Source organism: Cupressus sempervirens, chromosome 9 (genome assembly GCF_028749045.1).
Source record: "Cupressus sempervirens isolate cs-2001-9-10 chromosome 9, ASM2874904v1, whole genome shotgun sequence".
NCBI lineage: Eukaryota > Viridiplantae > Streptophyta > Pinopsida > Cupressales > Cupressaceae > Cupressus > Cupressus sempervirens.
The window spans coordinates 299654134-299672804 of NC_143126.1; the positions used below are offsets into that span (position 1 = coordinate 299654134).

At 36.7% G+C, this 18671-nt stretch overlaps 4 protein-coding genes across 4 annotated transcripts in view; 1 reads left to right on the forward strand and 3 right to left on the reverse strand.

The window, feature by feature from the left end:
* LOC149538587 (ATP12 protein-like protein) overlaps positions 1-18671 on the reverse strand; it is a 146544-nt gene that overhangs the window by 35807 nt on the left and 92066 nt on the right. The window lies entirely within an intron of this gene.
* LOC149538588 (uncharacterized) lies at positions 9024-9848 on the reverse strand. Its single transcript, XM_089799894.1, has 3 exons — positions 9717-9848; positions 9375-9598; positions 9024-9249 (listed from the first exon to the last, which is right to left on the reverse strand). The coding sequence occupies exons 1-3, from the start codon at positions 9831-9833 to the stop codon at positions 9039-9041; spliced, it is 552 nt and encodes a 183-aa protein (XP_089656020.1). The 5' UTR covers positions 9834-9848; the 3' UTR covers positions 9024-9038.
* LOC149538589 (uncharacterized) lies at positions 9853-11777 on the reverse strand. Its single transcript, XM_089800209.1, has 3 exons — positions 10694-11777; positions 10273-10528; positions 9853-9909 (listed from the first exon to the last, which is right to left on the reverse strand). Exons 1-3 carry the CDS (start codon positions 11431-11433, stop codon positions 9853-9855), a joined length of 1053 nt encoding a protein of 350 aa, XP_089656335.1. The 5' UTR covers positions 11434-11777.
* Positions 15651-18474, forward strand: LOC149538590 (uncharacterized). Its single transcript, XM_089800210.1, has 6 exons — positions 15651-16012; positions 16178-16476; positions 16592-16989; positions 17108-17331; positions 17457-17644; positions 17751-18474. The coding sequence occupies exons 1-6, from the start codon at positions 15651-15653 to the stop codon at positions 18365-18367; spliced, it is 2088 nt and encodes a 695-aa protein (XP_089656336.1). The 3' UTR covers positions 18368-18474.

Genomic DNA, 18671 nt, shown 5'->3' on the forward strand with positions numbered 1-18671 from the left:
CACTCATTAATCTATCTTCATGATTGTAAAGAAAATTATACATTGAATTACTAAATTGCAAAACATAGACTAGTTCATCAAATAATACATTGAATTACTAAATTGCAAAACAAAGACTAGTTCATCAAATAATAAAGTTTGAAACATGATGATAGATGACAAGTGTTTAGTAGTTTATCAATAATCATAGTATCAAATGCCCTTCAAGGGTCAAATGGATCATCATAAAATGAGGGATCAATGGCTTCATCCCCAACTGCAACTATATCTAGATCTTCATCATTGGAACCCAAACTGGTTCCACTAGTCCCATATGCTGCTATATCATCGTCCTCCTCCTTGACATAAGGGATTAGATGGGTGAAATGTTTTTTATTAAGTTCCTTTGAGAGTTATATAAGAAAACAATTAAAAAGGCACACTCTTTAATGTTGTTTTAGCCCCGGGTTTGCTGTGGGTTCGTCTGGGTTCGCTTCAGCAAGGACCCAGACGAATCCACAGTCAAAACTAAGGACCCTACCTAGACCCGCAGCGAACCCGGGGGCGAATCCGGACCCGTGCGGACCCGGACCCGAATCCAGGCAGTAGGGAACGAATCCGGCAACTTAGTATAATTTCTTATTATAGAAAGAAACTACATTGTATTGTGCAAGAATGGCTGCCACCAATAGTCAGAGTTCAATGGGAGGACAAGGTCAAAGTTCATTGGCAAGGCAAGGAGGGGATAATTCAAAATTGATTCAGGGTCTCCTCTATGGAGACATATAACAAGAATATCACAAGTTACAGGTGGTGGCTCCTATATTTGGAGTTGTAATTATTGTCAAAGCAAGAAAGGAAGGCCTTTCAATAGCTCTTATTCTTAGGTAAAACTTCATTTCATGGGCCCTATTGGTAGAGGTTTTGGAATGTGCAAAGGTGCAAATGGGATGAGATTGTCTGATGCACAAATAGTTTCATTTGTAAAAGAACAAGAGGTTGTTGATCATTTGGTTAAAAGATGAAAAAGAGTCATTATCAACCTCCTTCCTCAAAAAAGAACAAAACGCAACCACCAGCTGAAATGGAACCAACTCTATCTTCCAAACATCCATTCATGCAAGTACCTACACTAGGAGAGAAGGATGAAGAAAAAAAAATTGTAGCAGCCTAGAAAAGAGGCCCATTGCACTCTACATTTGAAATGGAGGCAAGAGACAATGCTGATGAAGCCATTGCACGTTGCCTCTATGCTAATGGCCTTCCTTTCAACCTGGTAAGATCACCATATTGGAAGGAAATAGTAAGAGCCATCAAAGAAGCATCAGATGATTACACAAGTCTTGGGTATGAAAAGGTGCATACCACACTCTTGCAAAAGGAGTGAGTTTCTATAGAGAAAGCACTTCAACCCATTAGAAATTCTTGGAAAACTTCAGGTGTGACAATTGTGTCTAATGGTTGGAAAAATACAAGAAACAGGCCATCAATTTATGTGATTGCAGTGTCCCCCAAAAGGGCAATGTTTCTAAAGGCAATTGATTGTCAAGGGGAGGTGAAGGATTCACAATTCATCTCTAATATTCTCGTTGAGGCCATAGATATGGTGGGTAATAAGAATATGGTCCAAGTTACAGACAATGCCAAAAATTGCAAAGGAGCTGGATCTTTGGTTGAGGGTTGATATCACTATATTTTTTGGACACCATGCACTGTACACTCCCTATGATTATGCAACAAATTGGCACTCAAATAGATTGGGTGAAGCAAATATATGAAGAGGGAGAGGACATCGAAATGTTTGTGACTAACCACAACATGTCACAATCCATTTTTAGAACATACTCACAATTGGAGTTGCTGAAGGTAAGTTAATTTTTTGCAATAAATAAATTTCATGGATTTGTAATTTAGTTAATATTTATAATTTTATTGTCAATTGACATATTGTTAACTTGCTTAGGTTGTTGCGACCCATTTTGCATCTCATACTATTGTTACGAGATGACTTCTCAAGGTGAAAGATGCTTTGAGCCAAATGGTCATTTGTCCTAAATGGGGTGCAAGGAAGGCTTCAAATACAAAAAGAGCCCTAAAGGGGTATGATCTTGGATGAATGTTGGTGGGTTCATGTGCAATACGTATTGGATATCACCGAGCACATCATGACTATGCTTCGCTTTGCCAATACAAATACACCTTGCTTGGGAGATGTGTATGATGGCATAGACACCACGGTTAAGAAGGTTAAACATTCTATACAAGCACATGAGAGTGAGCCTACAAAATGTCAAACCTTATTCAGTAAAGTGAAAGCAATAATTATGCATTGTTGAGAGAAGATGACTACCCCATTGCACCTCCTTGCATATGCTTTATCTCCGAGGTATTGTAGTGAGGCAGTAGTTTCTATGCCAGATAGAATTGCACCATATGTTGATGAAGAGGTTGCTAATGGGTACTCGAAAGCTTTTGAAAGAATCTTCCAAGATGATGAGATGCATGAAAAGGTGAGGCTAGAGTTTGGCTTATTTGCTTCCGAAGAAAAGCTTCCTCCATTTGCAATTAAGGATCAAAATAAAATGGGAGCAATCGCATGGTGGTACAATTATGGTCAGCCATACAAGCATCTACAACCTCCTGCAATTAAAATCTTCTCACAAGTAAGTTTTGAATTTGTTTTTAGATTACAACTTGTGTTCTGTCATATTGTCAATTCACTTTTCATTTGAATGTTTAATTTTTAAAAGTTAATTTTGTGAACACAATGCAGGTTGCAAGTTCTTTTGTTGCTAAAAGGAATTGGATCACATGCTCCTATATCCATTCAGTGAAGCACAACCAGTTGGGGTCAAAGAAAGCTGAGGACTTGGTCTATATTCATACCAACTTGCATCTTTTGCGTTAATTCTATGTAACTCGATAACATACTGATCTGAACAGCAGATTGTACATGATCAGATAAATGGACATCCTCATGTAGGATTTGCCTATTTATAACCCTTTATGAATTACCTTTTCGGCATCTCATTTAGGAGCATTGAATAATGTTTAGTTTGCATAATTGTTAAACTCTATTTGCTATCTAATTTGATCTTCTAATAGACGTCGATCTTGGAGGATAATTTTGTGTTTATTATAAGGGTCAACCTAGAAAAGTCATGTCCTTCATAAGGACATGCCTCTTGGGTTCAATATAAATAGAGGGCAAGTATGAGGACAGAGAGTACACAATACAAAACAAAAGTCTGCTCCTCTACATTACTGCCTTATACGAATTATTGCAAAGCAAGAACATTTCCAGAATAGTATTTATAATATTGATAAACACTTCAAGTCTGAACTAAAGAAGATCATCTTCAGCAAGCATTAAGAAGAAGGTATTATCTCAGTCTGATTTATAGCAGAATTTGCAAAAACTTTACATGGTATACGAGCTCTAGTAGTCGAACCTAGGCTCTACAAATTAACAATCGGAGTTTATATGTATCTAGCAACATCTTTTCTATCTTCAATGGCAAGCAAAATCAGACCTGAGGACAAGTTTGATGGGAAAGAACACTTTATTGCTTGAAAATTCAAAATTATGATGATTTTTGAAGACAATGTTGTGAAACAGTTTGTTGATTCAGCATCCAAGCAACCTGTTGTTGAACCTAATGAAACCATTTGGAGTAAAGGAAATAGGAAAGCCATGCAGATCATATTAGATGGAGTAAAAAATGAAATAGTACCTATGCTAATGAAACATCAAACAACATTTCATATGATGAATGCATTATTAAATGCATATGAGGTTAACAATGCAACTAGAACCCTTGCACTAAAAAGGCAACTAAATCATATACATATAAAGAAGGGAGAATCTATGAACTCTTACTTCCTAAGGGTGGCTAGTCTAAGAGACGAACTTGCAAGTATAGGGACCATAATTGAAGACAAGGAATTAACACTTATGGCTATAGATGGGTTCCCAAATTCGGGGGGAACATTCTCACAAGAAGTAAGTGCTAGAGACAATCTTCCAAACTTTAATAGACTTAAAGGAGATTGCTTGCAAGAAGAACCTAGGAAACTTAAGAAAGGAGGAAGATTGAAAATTGAAGATGAAGAACTTCATGTTCTCAATACAAATTCCTACAAAGGTAAGAAGAAGCACTTCAAGAAGAAGAAGGGTAATCAAAGAAATGACAAACCTAACAAAGGTCTATCCAAAATAAAATGCTTCAAATGTGAAAAAATTGGACACTATAGATCTAATTACCTTGAGAATACAAAGCAGCAAGTAAACTGTACAAACATTATTAGGAAAGAAGATAACTATGATCCTGAGAATCATGTATTGTATTCTATACTATCAAATGAAGTATCAAGCAAAGCACGAGTAATTGATAGTGGATCATCTCGACACATTACAGGATACAAAGAAGCACTGGACTCTATATCTAAAGAAATTGATGGCGAAGTTACGATCGGTGATAATTCTACTCATTCAGTCGAAGGAATTGGAAATTGCACCTTGAAATTAAAGTCGGGTAGTTTTCTACATCTCAAAGGAGTACTCTATGTACCAAGAAAAAAAAGGAATCTAATCGTTGTTACAGCACTTGAAGATGACGGGCATAATGTTGCATTCATGGACGGTAAATTAATGACCTGGTCTAAGAACTCTCCATTTAAGAAATCAAAGTTGATTGGTCAAAGAAAGGGATACTTGTATGAATTAAATACAGAACCTTGTCAACCTATTCAAGCCTTAATTCATGAAGCAGCTGATATAAATGAAATATGGCACAGAAGGTTAGGACATCTAAATTTCAAAACTTTATCGACTATGGAGAAGATGGTAACTAGTTTACCTAAGTTGAATAAAGATCATTCAAGCATATGCAAAGGATGCACTCTAGGTAAGAGCAGCAAAAGTTCATTTCATGATAGCACTAGAAAAACTAACAATGTTTTGGAATTAATCTACTCAGATTTATGTGGACTTATGTTTGTTCCTTCTCTTGGAGGATTCTGGTACTATATACCTTTTACAGATGACTTCTCTAGGGAAACTTGGATTTACTTCTTAAAATGTAAAGAATCAAAAAAAATCCTTAAGAGATTTAGAGAATTCAAAACCTTAACTGAAAACTTATCAGGACACAAAATTAAAACTCTTAGGACTAATAATGGAGGGGAATATACTTCAAATTTGTTTAAAGAGTTTTGTAAAGAAGCTAGAATTAAGAGGGAGTATATCGTTCCTTAGAACTCACAACAAAACGGGGTAACAGAAAGGAAGAATAGAACAATTATAGAAGCAACAAGAGCTATGATATTTGATCAAAATTTAGAATATTATCTTTGGGCAGAAGCCTCTTGTATTGCTGTCTATATTCAAAACAGAAGTCCTCACTCCTACCTTAGAGATAAAACTCCTGAAGAAGTCTTTACTAAGGATAAACCTAATATAATTCATCTTAGGATTTTTGGGTGCCCAATATATATACATATTCTGAACGAAAAGAAAACTAAGTTAGAACCCTATGGGAAAAAAAGTATTTTTGTCGGGTATAGTGAAACATCTAAAGCATATAGGATTTTCATACCTGGTCAGAAAAACATTGAACTTAGTAGGGATGTGATATTTGAAGAAGATTTGGCATTCAAAAGAGCCCTAAGTTTTGGAGAACCCTCTCCCTTACCTAGTTTTGAAGAAAATACTAAATCTGAGTTTCAGAGGGAGAACATGGAAGAAATTGAAGATAAAATTCAAAATCTTAATCTTGAGGAAACTCAAAAGTCAAAGAAAAGACCACTTTGGGCCATTAAGACAATAGAGGAAGCACAAGACTTTGTTGCACCATTTGGAACCTTCAAAGAAAGCAAAAGACTCAAAAGATTTTCTAATTATACAGTAAACATGAGTGATTTATCTAAATCAGAACCAACCAATGTTTTAGATTCTATTAAACATATAGCTCGGAAGGATGCCATGACGGAAGAATATTAATCTATTATTAAGAATGATGTTTGGGAAATTGTTCCAAGACCTGAAGGAAAATCCATTGTTTCTTCTAAGTGGATATTTAAAATCAAGCATGTTTTTGATGTTAGCATTGAAAAATATAAAGCCAGATTCGTAGCCAAGGGATTCTCTCAGAAAGAAGGAATTGATTATGAAGAAACCTTTGCTCCTATTGCCAAATACACCTCTGTAAGAGCAGTCCTAGCTATTGCAGCATCGAAGGGATTGAAAGTACATCAAATGGATGTAAAAAAAAACTTATGAATGAAAAAATTACAGAAGAGGTATATTTGGAGCAACCTAAGGGATTTGAAACTCATAACCCTAAAGTTTTTGTTTGCAGGCTCAAGAAAGCTCTCTATGGACTTAAACAGGCTCCAAGGGCATGGTATGAAAGAATTGATAAGTATATCACCAATTTAGGATTCTCCAAGAATGAAGCTGATCCAAATCTCTATTATAAAAGGGATAAAGATGATATGATAATATTGATACTATATGTTGATGATTTACTAATAATAGGTGATGATCATCTTATAGGTCAATGCAAGAAAGATCTAATCAGAGAATTTGAAATGAAAGATTTAGGACTCCTTCATTACTTCCTAGGACTAGAAGTATGGCAGAATTTTAACAACATCATACTTAATCAAGAAAAGTATACATTAGACATCTTGAAGAGATTTGGAATGTGGAACTACATACCTACGTCTTCTCCTATGGAGACTAATGTACACAAACTTAAGGAAGTAGCAGCAGAATCACCCTTCATAAATTCTACTCTTTACAGACAGATGATTAGGTCCCTTATGTACTTGGTAAATACAAGACCTGATATTTGCTATGTTGTTAATGCCTTAAGTCACTTTATGTGTGAGCCAAAGGAGATTCACCTAGTTGTTGTCAAACACATTATGAGATACTTACAAGGCACTCTTAACCTTGGGCTCAAGTATGAGAAAGTTGACTTGGACCTACATGGGTACACAGACTCAGATTGGGCTGGAAGCATTGTTGATAAGAAAAGCACTTAGAGATGCTATTTCAAGTTAGGCTCAACGATGATATCTTGGATATGCAGAAAGCAGGCATCAGTAGCACACAATTCCACAGAAGTTGAATACATTGCTGCAGCAATGGCCTCTCGAGAAACAGTTTGGCTCAGAAAATTACTTGTGGGATTATTTGGTCAACCCATGAATACTATCATTATTCATTGTGATAATCAAAGTTCCATCAAGCTTTCTGTGAATCCAGTTTTTCATGACAGGTCCAAGCATATTGAAGTTCCTTACCATTATGTAAAAGATATGGTAGATAGGAATACTGTAAAATTAGAATACATTTGCACTGCAAATCAGACAGCAGATATTCTTACCAACCTCTCTCTCGAGTGAAGATAGTTCACTTCAAAAAAACACTTGGTATGGTTGAATTGTAATACATTTGTATTCTTTAATTTTTAATTGAAATTATTATTGTCAGGCTATTGACTGTTATGGGCTTCACCATTTGTATTTATTATCTAAGAGATGACGATCTCTAAGATAATGAACACTTGTATAAAAGACGTTATGAGAGATGACGATCTCTTATATAATGTGTTGAATGGTAGAGATCTACTGTCAGATCTAGATGAGTTCAAGATCACATTGTGATGTAGACATTTCTGAATTAAAGAAGATCATCTTCAGCAAGCATTAAGAAGGCATTATCTCAGTCTGATTTATAGCAAAATTTGCAGAAACTTTACATTTTGTCATGCAAGGATGATGAATACATGGATAGGGCAGCCAAACTTTGGGATGTACTCCCTAAGTGTGCAAACTTGGATGCAACACTTCGTGATCTTACCATGATGATGGATGGTAGTGATGATAAGTCCATGACACATGGTGCATCTAGCTCAAGTGGAATCATTCTTGGTTTGAATGATATGGACCATTGATGTAAAAATCGCCTGAGGAGATTAATCGCCTAGGCCTGAAAAAGTTTAATCAGGAAAAATCGGGAAAAATCGGGAAAAAATAGAGAAAAAATCAGAAACTAAAAAACCACTAAATTTTAATAAAAAAATGCGATTTTTTACAAAATTCAATGTTTTTTTGCATCTAATGACTTAATTACTAACAATACATAAGAAACAATCATGTTTAGATATATATCAATGCAAAAAGAGTTATTAATCGATAAATTACTAACAAGTAAGTAGTGACAAGTTGTAAATTACTAACAACTAACAAGTTCACAACACATGAGAAGTATTCTCATAAATAAAGTGTCAAATGTAAAGAGTTCAAATAAGCACATCAACATGACTACAAATAAGTACAAATGTCAAATACAAGACTACATCTTCCTCTTCCCAGTCACTTTACTAGCGAGTGCGGGAGAGGGTAAAGCTCTAGAACTAGAACCCCGCAGGGTTTGTGCCCGTGTCTGTGTCTATGTTTGTGCCAATGCAGGAGATGGTGTAGCTATAGAACTAGATGTCGGTATCTCCACATTCGCTACGCGCAAGATGGCAAGGTCCTCTGCAGTAAGCTCAATGTCATCATCCTCATCATCGCCCTCCTCGATGTCATCCAAATCGATGTCATATCTAGTTCCACCCCCTTCCTCCTCCGCAGCCTCCCTCTCCAAATTGGAGATGTCCTCCTGTGTAAATAAGGGAGCCTGCTCCTGTGCCGTCCAATCATAATAAGGATCTATCTCATCCAAATCGATTGGCCCAGGAGGATCTTGTTGCGCCTTTTTCATGCGCAATTTAAGATTATATTGCACATAGACCATGTCATTCATCCTCTTTTGGGACAACCTGTTTCTCTTTTTTGTGTGGATGGCCTCAAACAAACTCCAGTTGCGCTCACAATGTGATGCGCTACAAGGCTGTGATAGGATTCTGAGAGCAAATTTTGCAAGATTTGGAGTGCTTGCACCCCAAGTGGTCCACCAAGCCACTGCATCACAAAAATTGTACAAGTTAGAAAATACTAATAGACAACAAAAAATGAAACATAAATATTAACTTAGCATTTGAGATTCAGAAGTTTGCAAATGTATTACCTGGCGTTTGTGTAAGCCTTGCTCTCTTGCAGAGAGAAGTGGAGAACACCTTGCCTCCTGCTGAAGTGAAGATCTCCTGCTCAGCGATGATTTTATCTCTTGTTTCCTCGCTGGTTACCATCTTTTCGACGCACTCACTTAGGCCTCTGATGACCTCTCCATCAGGATTTGCATATGTACCATCAGCCCTAAAACCAAAAACCAAAAACAAATAAGTCTTCCAATTTTAGTACACACCCAACACCCTACGAAAGCAAAATGAACTCAAGTCTTCGTTAACTTAAATTTGAGTAAGAATGAGCTTACAGTATACCTAAAACGTGGGTTGAGGAAATATCCTGCTGCATGAATGGGTTGGTGAAGCTGATTATTCCACCTTCTATCAATGATCTGCCAAATGGGTTCATATTTGATGCTTTCCCCCTTGTAGTAATTTTTGACAGATTCTTTGGCCTTGTCCATGGCCTCATATAGTTCACCCATTGGCGTTTGGTCTCCATCAACCAAACGCAAAACTCCGACTAAAGGCTCAGACACCTGCAATATAAATTTGAAATTAGTTGACAAGTTACAAAATTATTATTTACTTGAGTTACAAACTTAGTATGTTATAAAGTTGTAAAGTGTAAACTAAAACTTAAAGTTTTGTAGTTACCTTTACTATTTCATCAGCCTTATCTTCAAAATATTTATCAAACACAATCCGCACAACATTCTCTCCTTCACTCTTCTTTGAAAATGTGGAAGCAAACCATTTTTTGGAAACAAACATTTGCTTCAAAGAAGCCAAATTATCGAGAATGCTTTGCAATGTCAAAAAAATCGTTGCAAACCTTGTGACAGCAGGCCTGACAATTTATTTGCCATCAGTGTGCTCTCTCATCAGGCTAAGGACCCATGGGTGATTGTATATGTATTTTGTCACCCGCCTTGCATCCTCCACAATTGAAGTGACCCACTCAAGTTTGCCCATGTCCTCCAAAAGAAGGTCAAGGACATGTGCTGCACACGGGGTCCAAGAGAGAGTGGGGTGCCTCTGCTGTAGGAGTTTTCCTGCCAATTGTAAAAGCAAATACTAATTAGTTTCCAACTTTTCAAATATATCAAACTATTAAAAATTCTTGTTGTGAAATTCACAATGCACATGCAACATAAAATTACGGTTTACCTGCTGATACATATGCAGCAGCATTGTCTGTGATGATTTGCACCACATTTTCAATGCCAATCTCTAAGACCATGTTCTCCAACATCAATGCTAATGTTTGAGCATTTTTCACCTTGTTGGAGGCATCGATTGATTTCAGGAACACCACATTATCATTACAGCAGGCCAAAAAATTAATTATGGTCCTGCTCTTCCCATCCGTCCACCCGTCAGAAAGAATGGTGCAACCAAATTTTGTCCATTCTTGTTTCTGTTCCTCAACAAATGCTTTGGCCCTCTCAACAGCATTTCCAATAAGCCTACAAAAACAAAATTTAGTTATGTCTTAAATTCTTAGTAATTTAAAATTGATTTAGACTTTAGTAATCAACATTCTAATTTCTAGATAAATTAATTAAAATTTAGAACTAAGTAAAAAGTTAAAAATTAAAAGGAAATCGAGTGTAATAAAATTATTCGCTTACCTGCCACCCAACACAAAACGAGAAGGGGACTTGTACCCCTTTCCTGCAACTGTCAACCCTGTGGCCAAAGCCTCCCAATAGGGACTGTCAACAACACTAATAGGAAGGTTGTTGAAAACCCAGAAATCTGCTAGTGCATTGTCCAACTGGTCATGGACCTCCTTATTCCATCTAGTGGCCTCTAATGAAGGTTGTGCACCAGGTGTGTGCCTCGGCACAAAATAGCTCCCTATCCCAGAAGCACCTGCTGATCCTGATGGTGCGGAAGTGCTAGGAGGTGTAGGAGTGGGAGTGGGAGTGGAACTCGTGAAAGAAAAAACACCCTGTTTGCGGACACGCGGCCCACGATAAGAGCCAGCCATGCTCTCAATGGCTGCCTCCTCCTCCTGAACATCAATGAAACTGCCCTGGGTCTCTGCTATGGCTGCCCTAACATGCAATTTATTCCGCTCTCTTTGCAATTTTTTTTGCTCTCCAGCTGCGAGCAAGGCATTTGCAAACCTTTTTATTTCTTCTGTTGTATTCTCACAAGGATTCGTATCATGTTTTGAGATCCCTGCGATGTGATATTTGAACCGGTAAATGCCCCCGGATATTACTTTTTCACATCGAATGCAAATCACTTTGGTTGGTTCATCGGGTGCTTCATAGGCATATTTCCATGCTTGATCTCTCGCATTCTTTGGCCTGGTGCCAATGTAGCCTGAGGGGCATGGAGTCAATGGCCATTTGTCTGCCATTTAAAACTACTGCAGGCTGCCTACACATACAAATTTAAAAAAAAAACTATAAATAAATTATAACAAGATCAAAGTTAACAATTAAACAAAGAATTCAAGCAACATTCCAATAACAGCACCAATAAATTGAAATCCAAATAACATTCAAACAAACTAGCTGCTAGGGTTTCAAATTTTTTTTAAAAGGGCAAATTTTTAGCATAAATTCGATCTAGAATGGAAAAAAATGCAAATGAATGCATTTAATCTTGCTTACATTCATCAAATGCATTCCTAACTAATTAGGAATGTATTTTTATCCATTTACATGCAAGAAAAAAAAATACAATCTCTTGCAAAAACAAAAAACAAAGATTCAAATCACTTACCTAGTAACGAAGAAATCGAATCAAAAGGCCTCCAAATGCACTTGATTCTACCTATTTCTTGCCAAGAACTCCTTCTCTATCCTCTCCTCTCCAAAACACCCTAAGCAATGTAAAAACATAATGGAAAAAACATGTTTTTTCGTCACTTTATGTGACTGCCGGGTGCGGGAGATTTTTTTTGCAAAAAATCGCGATTTTTAGGCGATTTTTTAGGCGATTAATCTGCGATTTTTTGGAAAAAATCTGCAAAAAAAAATCGCGATTTTTGTGGCGACTAAATCACCGGCCTCAAAAAATCGCGATTTTATCTCGTATCGCCGATTAATCGGCGATACTCACATCTATGATATGGACCTTGCAGCGATTGGAGATGAGGAGGATTCAGATTTTTTTGAGAATCCTTATGATTCGGATTAGTGAACTCTGAGCATTGAATCATGAACTATGTTTTTTATTTTGTATTTTGGACATGGAGTCTAGAACATGAATATTTGTGCCTATTAAGTTTTAATTTGAAGCTTGAACTATTTAATTGACATATGAAATATCTTGAATCTCGATCAATGGTGAAGTATCATATGAATAAATTAATAATGATACTATCAAATGATGTATGTTTGTATATTTCTAAATTTCTAACTCTTAAGTTCTTGTATTAATAATTTTCTTAAATTCTTTGCATCTATATATATATATATATATATAGAGAGAGAGAGAGAGAGAGAGAGAGATGTTTCCAAACGCATCCATACCCAAATAAAAAATCATGTATCTGCTTCCCACATTCGCTTTCGATTTTGTATCTAAATCGATAACTTAGCCGACAAGTAAGAGGATGTAGAGTGTCCTTGGGTAATAAATGAAGTCCTTCGCTCATTCTAAATTCGAATTACAAGTTGAGTGCACATCTTTTGATGCAATAGTGACCTCAAATTATTTTTAGATGAGCCTCTTAAGTCATTTTAAGTTAGGCACTTCTTTTTAGGCAACTTGAATGATGCCTAGCTAAGGGACTTAAGTCATCCCCTCTTTCATGCACAAAAAGACATGGACCCCCAGCTACAAAAAGTTTCATTGGTGCACACTTTAGGTTTTTATTTGTAAGTACTAGATTAAGAGGTGGAATATCAATGGTGGAGATTGATCCATCTTTTTAAAAGGTGTTATAAAGCACCCTAAGGGCTCATTTAGAGCTCACTATGTGATGAAGATTTTTGTTTATTGCTGCTGCAACTTGGCCTGAGGACTCAAACCCTTGAGTATCCCTGGTTTTTGAGAGACACATGGGCTCACCCGAGTGTGTTTGAGTCGAACAACTCCAGTTTGTGAAGCCCTGGCACGTTGTTTATTCTGAGCTGCAAGTAATTATCAGGTTGAAGGCCAAAGCAGAGGAAGATAACAGAATTAAAGCCTCAGATTGGTGGTCATCTACAGCTGCATTTTGTCAATATCTGAGCATTTGTGGACGTCTGCGAATGAGCAGCAAAATTAGTTTGATTGGTCATTTCAGGATTATAGCACTTGCATTTTTGGACAGCTAGGGTTTGATGAAATCCAGAAATAATTCTGAGGTAAATCTATATTAGACACTGCTTAGTCTCTTGATTTCAACTGAAAAATTAGGGAAAAAATCAGCCAAGCTTATTTTGGAAAATTATGGGTATTTATGTAATTACTTCTGATAAAAATTATGGGTTGTTATGGAAATATTTTTATTCAAGTAAATTTTGAGATATTTTGTGCCCTAGTTTGCAAAAGTTTCTTTCATTTTCAATTACCCCTAGTTTGTATATTACAGCAAAAAGAAACCAATCACAAACAACCCTCAGGTGACTTGATCAAGGAAAACGTTAAGGTTTTAAAGCAATAAAGTGCCCAGGAGAGCCTATTTTATACAACATTAAGTGTATATTGCCTCTTTTCATAACATGGTGTTCAAGGTTGCATTACAAGAAAATTTAAAGTACTACTAGGTTAATTGAACAGAAATTTTCATTAAAGTTTACTAGTTGGATTACTATGTTGGAGGTAGGAGACTTTGTCAACAATAAAGAACATCTGTATTTAACTTCATGTGGCATCTATTTTCTATCCTATGGAGTAGCCTTGTATACGTAAGGTTTATTGTTTTTTTTTTCCATTTTGCTTGCCTCATTGTCATCATTGATATTATTTCTTTTATTCAAAACCACTATTTTGGTAATAAGTATCCGTTGATATCTACTTTTAATCAAACTATACTATTGTTGCTTGGTTACATAAATTAAAAAAATATGGTGAGAAGTATTTTTGACCTTGTACTCCTACCTCCAAGATAAAAAGAGAGATCTGGATTGTTTTGAAACATTTTACCTTCATGCAAAATCCTAGGGTTAGCTTAAATCAAGAAGCTTCTCCTACAAAGACAATGAGGGAAGCCACAACATGCATGATGAATTCTACCCCTAATTTAACAAAAGATTCATATAGTGGCCCACAAATTTCACATTCCCTAACACATATTGAAGGGATTTCAAACTATTTTGATTCCCCAAGCTTCTTCATTACTCACAAACTAAGTCACATGATCATCCATGAACTTCCAATTTCAGCGAATTTTTACCCTACCCAAACTTCATCTGAATTTTATGATATTTAATATAATATTGTTATTTATAATAATATTATATTTTATTTTGATATAATATTATTTTATTTTGATATAATATTGTGTCATTTAGTTTGATTATATAGCAATGTCAAACTATTTTGACAATTTTGTGCATATATTACTCATAGATGTGAGTATCGCCGATTAATCGGCGATACGAGGTAAAATTGCGATTTTTTGGGGCTGGCGATTTAGTCGCCCCAAAAATCGCGATTTTTTTTTGCATATTTTTTCCAAAAAATCGCAGATTAATCGCCTAAAAAATCGCGATTTGCAAAAAATCGCCCGCGCCCGGTAGTCACATAAAGTGACGAAAAAACACGTTTTTTTCATTATGTTTTTACATTGCTTAGGGTGTTTTGGAGAGGAGAGGATAGAGAAGGAGTTCTTGGCAAGAAATAGGCAGAATCAAGTGCATTTGGAGGCCTTTTGATTCGATTTCTTCGTTACTAGGTAAGTGATTTGAATCTTTGTTTTTTGTTTTTGCAAGAGATTGTATTTTTTTTCCTTGCATGTAAATGGATAAAAATACATTCCTAATTAGTTAGGAATGCATTTGATGAATGTAAGCAAGATTAAATGCATTCATTTGCATTTTTTTCCATTCTAGATCGAATTTATGCTCAAAATTTGCCCTTTTAAAAAAAAATTGAAACCCTAGCAGCTAGTTTGTTTGAATGTTATTTGGATTTCAATTTATTGGTGCTATTATTGGAATGTTTCTTGAATTCTTTGTTTAACTGTTAACTTTGATCTTGTTATAATTTATTTATAGTTTTTTTTTTAAATTTGTATGTGTAGGCAGCCTGCAGTAGTTTTAAATGGCAGACAAATGGCCATTGACTCCATGCCCCTCAGGCTACATTGGCACCAGGCCAAAGAATGCGAGAGATCAAGCATGGAAATATGCCTATGAAGCACCCGATGAACCAACCAAAGTGATTTGCATTCGATGTGAAAAAGTAATATCCGGGGGCATTTACCGGTTCAAATATCACATCGCAGGGATCTCAAAACATGATACGAATCCTTGTGAGAATAAAACAGAAGAAATAAAAAGGTTTGCAAATGCCTTGCTCGCAGCTGGAGAGCAAAAAAATTTGCAAAGAGAACGGAATAAATTGCATGTCAGGGCAGCCATAGCAGAGACCTAGGGCAGTTTCGTTGATGTTCAGGAGGAGGAGGCAGCCACTGAGAGCATGGCTAGCTCTTATCGTGGGCTGCGTGTCCACAAACAGGGTGTTTTTTCTTTCACGAGTTCCACTCCCACTCCCACTCCTACACCTCCTAGCACTTCCGCACCATCAGGATCAGCAGGTGCTTCTGGGATAGGGAGCTATTTTGTGCCGAGGCACACACCTGGTGCACAACCTTCATTAGAGGCCACTAGATGGAATAAGGAGGTCCATGACCAGTTGGACAATGCACTAGCAGATTTCTGGGTTTTCAACAACCTTCCTATTAGTGTTGTTGACAGTCCCTATTGGAAGGCTTTGGCCACAGGGTTGACAGTTGCAGGAAAGGGGTACAAGTCCCCTTCTCGTTTTGTGTTGGGTGGCAGGTAAGCGAATAATTTTATTACACTCGATTTCCTTTTAATTTTTAACTTTTTATTTAGTTCTAAATTTTAATTAATTTATCTAGAAATTAGAATGTTGATTACTAAAGTTTAAATCAATTTTAAATTACTAAGAATCTAAGACATAACTAAATTTTGTTTTTGTAGGCTTATTGGAAATGCTGTTGAGAGGGCCAAAGCATTTGTTGAGGAACAGAAACAAGAATGGACAAAATTTGGTTGCACCATTCTTTCTGACGGGTGGACGGATTGGAAGAGCAGGACCATAATTAATTTTTTGGCCTGCTGTAATGATAATGTGGTGTTCCTAAAATCAATCGATGCCTCCAACAAGGTAAAAAATGCTCAGACATTAGCATTGATGTTGGAGAACATGGTCTTAGAGATTGGCATTGAAAATGTGGTGCAAATCATCACAGACAATGCTGCTGCATATGTATCAGCAGGTAAACCGTAATTTTATGTTGCATGTGCATTGTGAATTTCACAACAAGAATTTTTAATAGTTTGATATATTTGAAAAGTTGGAAACTAATTAGTATTTGCTTTTACAATTGGCAGGAAAACTCCTACAGCAGAGGCACCCCACTCTCTCTTGGACCCCGTGTGCAGCACATGTCCTTGACCTTCTTTTGGAGGACATGGGCAAACTTGAGTGGGTCACTCCAATTGTGGAGGATGCAAGGCGGGTGACAAAATACATATACAATCACCCATGGGTCCTTAGCCTGATGAGAGAGCACACTGATGGCAAAGAAATTGTCAGGCCTGCCGTCACAAGGTTTGCAACGATTTTTTTGACATTGCAAAGCATTCTCGATAATTTGGCTTCTTTGAAGCAAATGTTTGTTTCCAAAAAATGGCTTGCTTCCACATTTTCAAAGAAGAGTGAAGGAGAGAATGTTGTGCGGATTGTGTTTGATAAATATTTTGAAGATAAGGCTGATGAAATAGTAAAGGTAACTACAAAACTTTAAGTTTTAGTTTACACTTTACAACTTTATAACATACTAAGTTTGTAACTCAAGTAAATAATAATTTTGTAACTTGTCAAATAATTTCAAATTTATATTGCAGGTGTCTGAGCCTTTAGTCAGAGTTTTGCGTTTGGTTGATGGAGACCAAACGCCAATGGGTGAACTATATGAGGCCATGGACAAGGCCAAAGAATCTGTCAAAAATTACTACAAGGGGGAAAGCATCAAATATGAACCCATTTGGCAGATCATTGATAGAAGGTGGAATAATCAGCTTCACCAACCCATTCATGCAGCAGGATATTTCCTCAACCCACGTTTTAGGTATACTGTAAGCTCATTCTTACTCAAATTTAAGTTAACGAAGACTTGAGTTCATTTTGCTTTCGTAGGGTGTTGGGTGTGTACTAAAATTGGAAGACTTATTTGTTTTTGGTTTTTGGTTTTAGGGCTAATGGTACATATGCAGATCCTGATGGAGAGGTCATCAGAGGCCTAAGTGAGTGCGTCGAAAAGATGGTAACCAGTGAGGAAACAAGAGATAAAATCATCGTTGAGCAGGAGATCTTCACTTCAGCAGGAGGCAAGGTGTTCTCCACTTCTCTCTGCAAGAGAGCAAGGCTTACACAAACCCCAGGTAATACATTTGCAAACTTCTGAATCTCAAATGCTAAATTAATATTTATGTTTCATTTTTTGTTGTCTATTAGTATTTTCTAACTTGTACAATTTTTGTGATGCAGTGGCTTGGTGGACCACTTGGGGTGCAAGCACTCCAAATCTTGCAAAATTTGCTCTCAGAATCCTATCACAGCCTTGTAGCGCATCACATTGTGAGCGCAACTGGAGTTTGTTTGAGGCCATCCACACAAAAAAGAGAAACAGGTTGTCCCAAAAGAGGATGAATGACATGGTCTATGTGCAATATAATCTTAAATTGCGCATGAAAAAGGCGCAACAAGATCCTCCTGGGCCAATCGATTTGGATGAGATAGATCCTTATTATGATTGGACGGCACAGGAGCAGGCTCCCTTATTTACACAGGATGACATCTCCAATTTGGAGAGGGAGGCCGCGGAGGAGGCTGCGGAGGAGGAAGGGGGTGGAACTGGATATGACATCGATTTGGATGACATCGAGGAGGGCGATGATGAGGATGATGACATTGAGCTTATTGCAGAGGACCTTGACATCTTGCGCACAGCGAATGTGGAGATACCGACATCTAGTTCTATAGCTACACCATCTCCTGCATTGGCACAGACACAGACACGGGCACAAACCCTGCGGGGTTCTAGTTCTAGAGCTTTACCCTCTCCCGCACTCGCTAGTAAAGTGACTGGGAAGAGGAAGATGTAGTCCTGTATTTGACATTTGTACTTATTTGTAGTCATGTTGATGTGCTTATTTGAACTCTTTACATTTGACAATTTATTTATGAGAATACTTCTCATGTGTTGTGAACTTGTTAGTTGTTAGTAATTTACAACTTGTCACTACTTACTTGTTAGTAATTTACCAATTAATAACTCTTTTTGCATTGATATATATCTAAACATGATTGTTTCTTATGTATTGTTAGTAATTAAGTCATTAGATGCAAAAAAACATTGAATTTTGTAAAAAAATCGAATTTTTTTATTAAAATTTAGTGGTCTTTTAG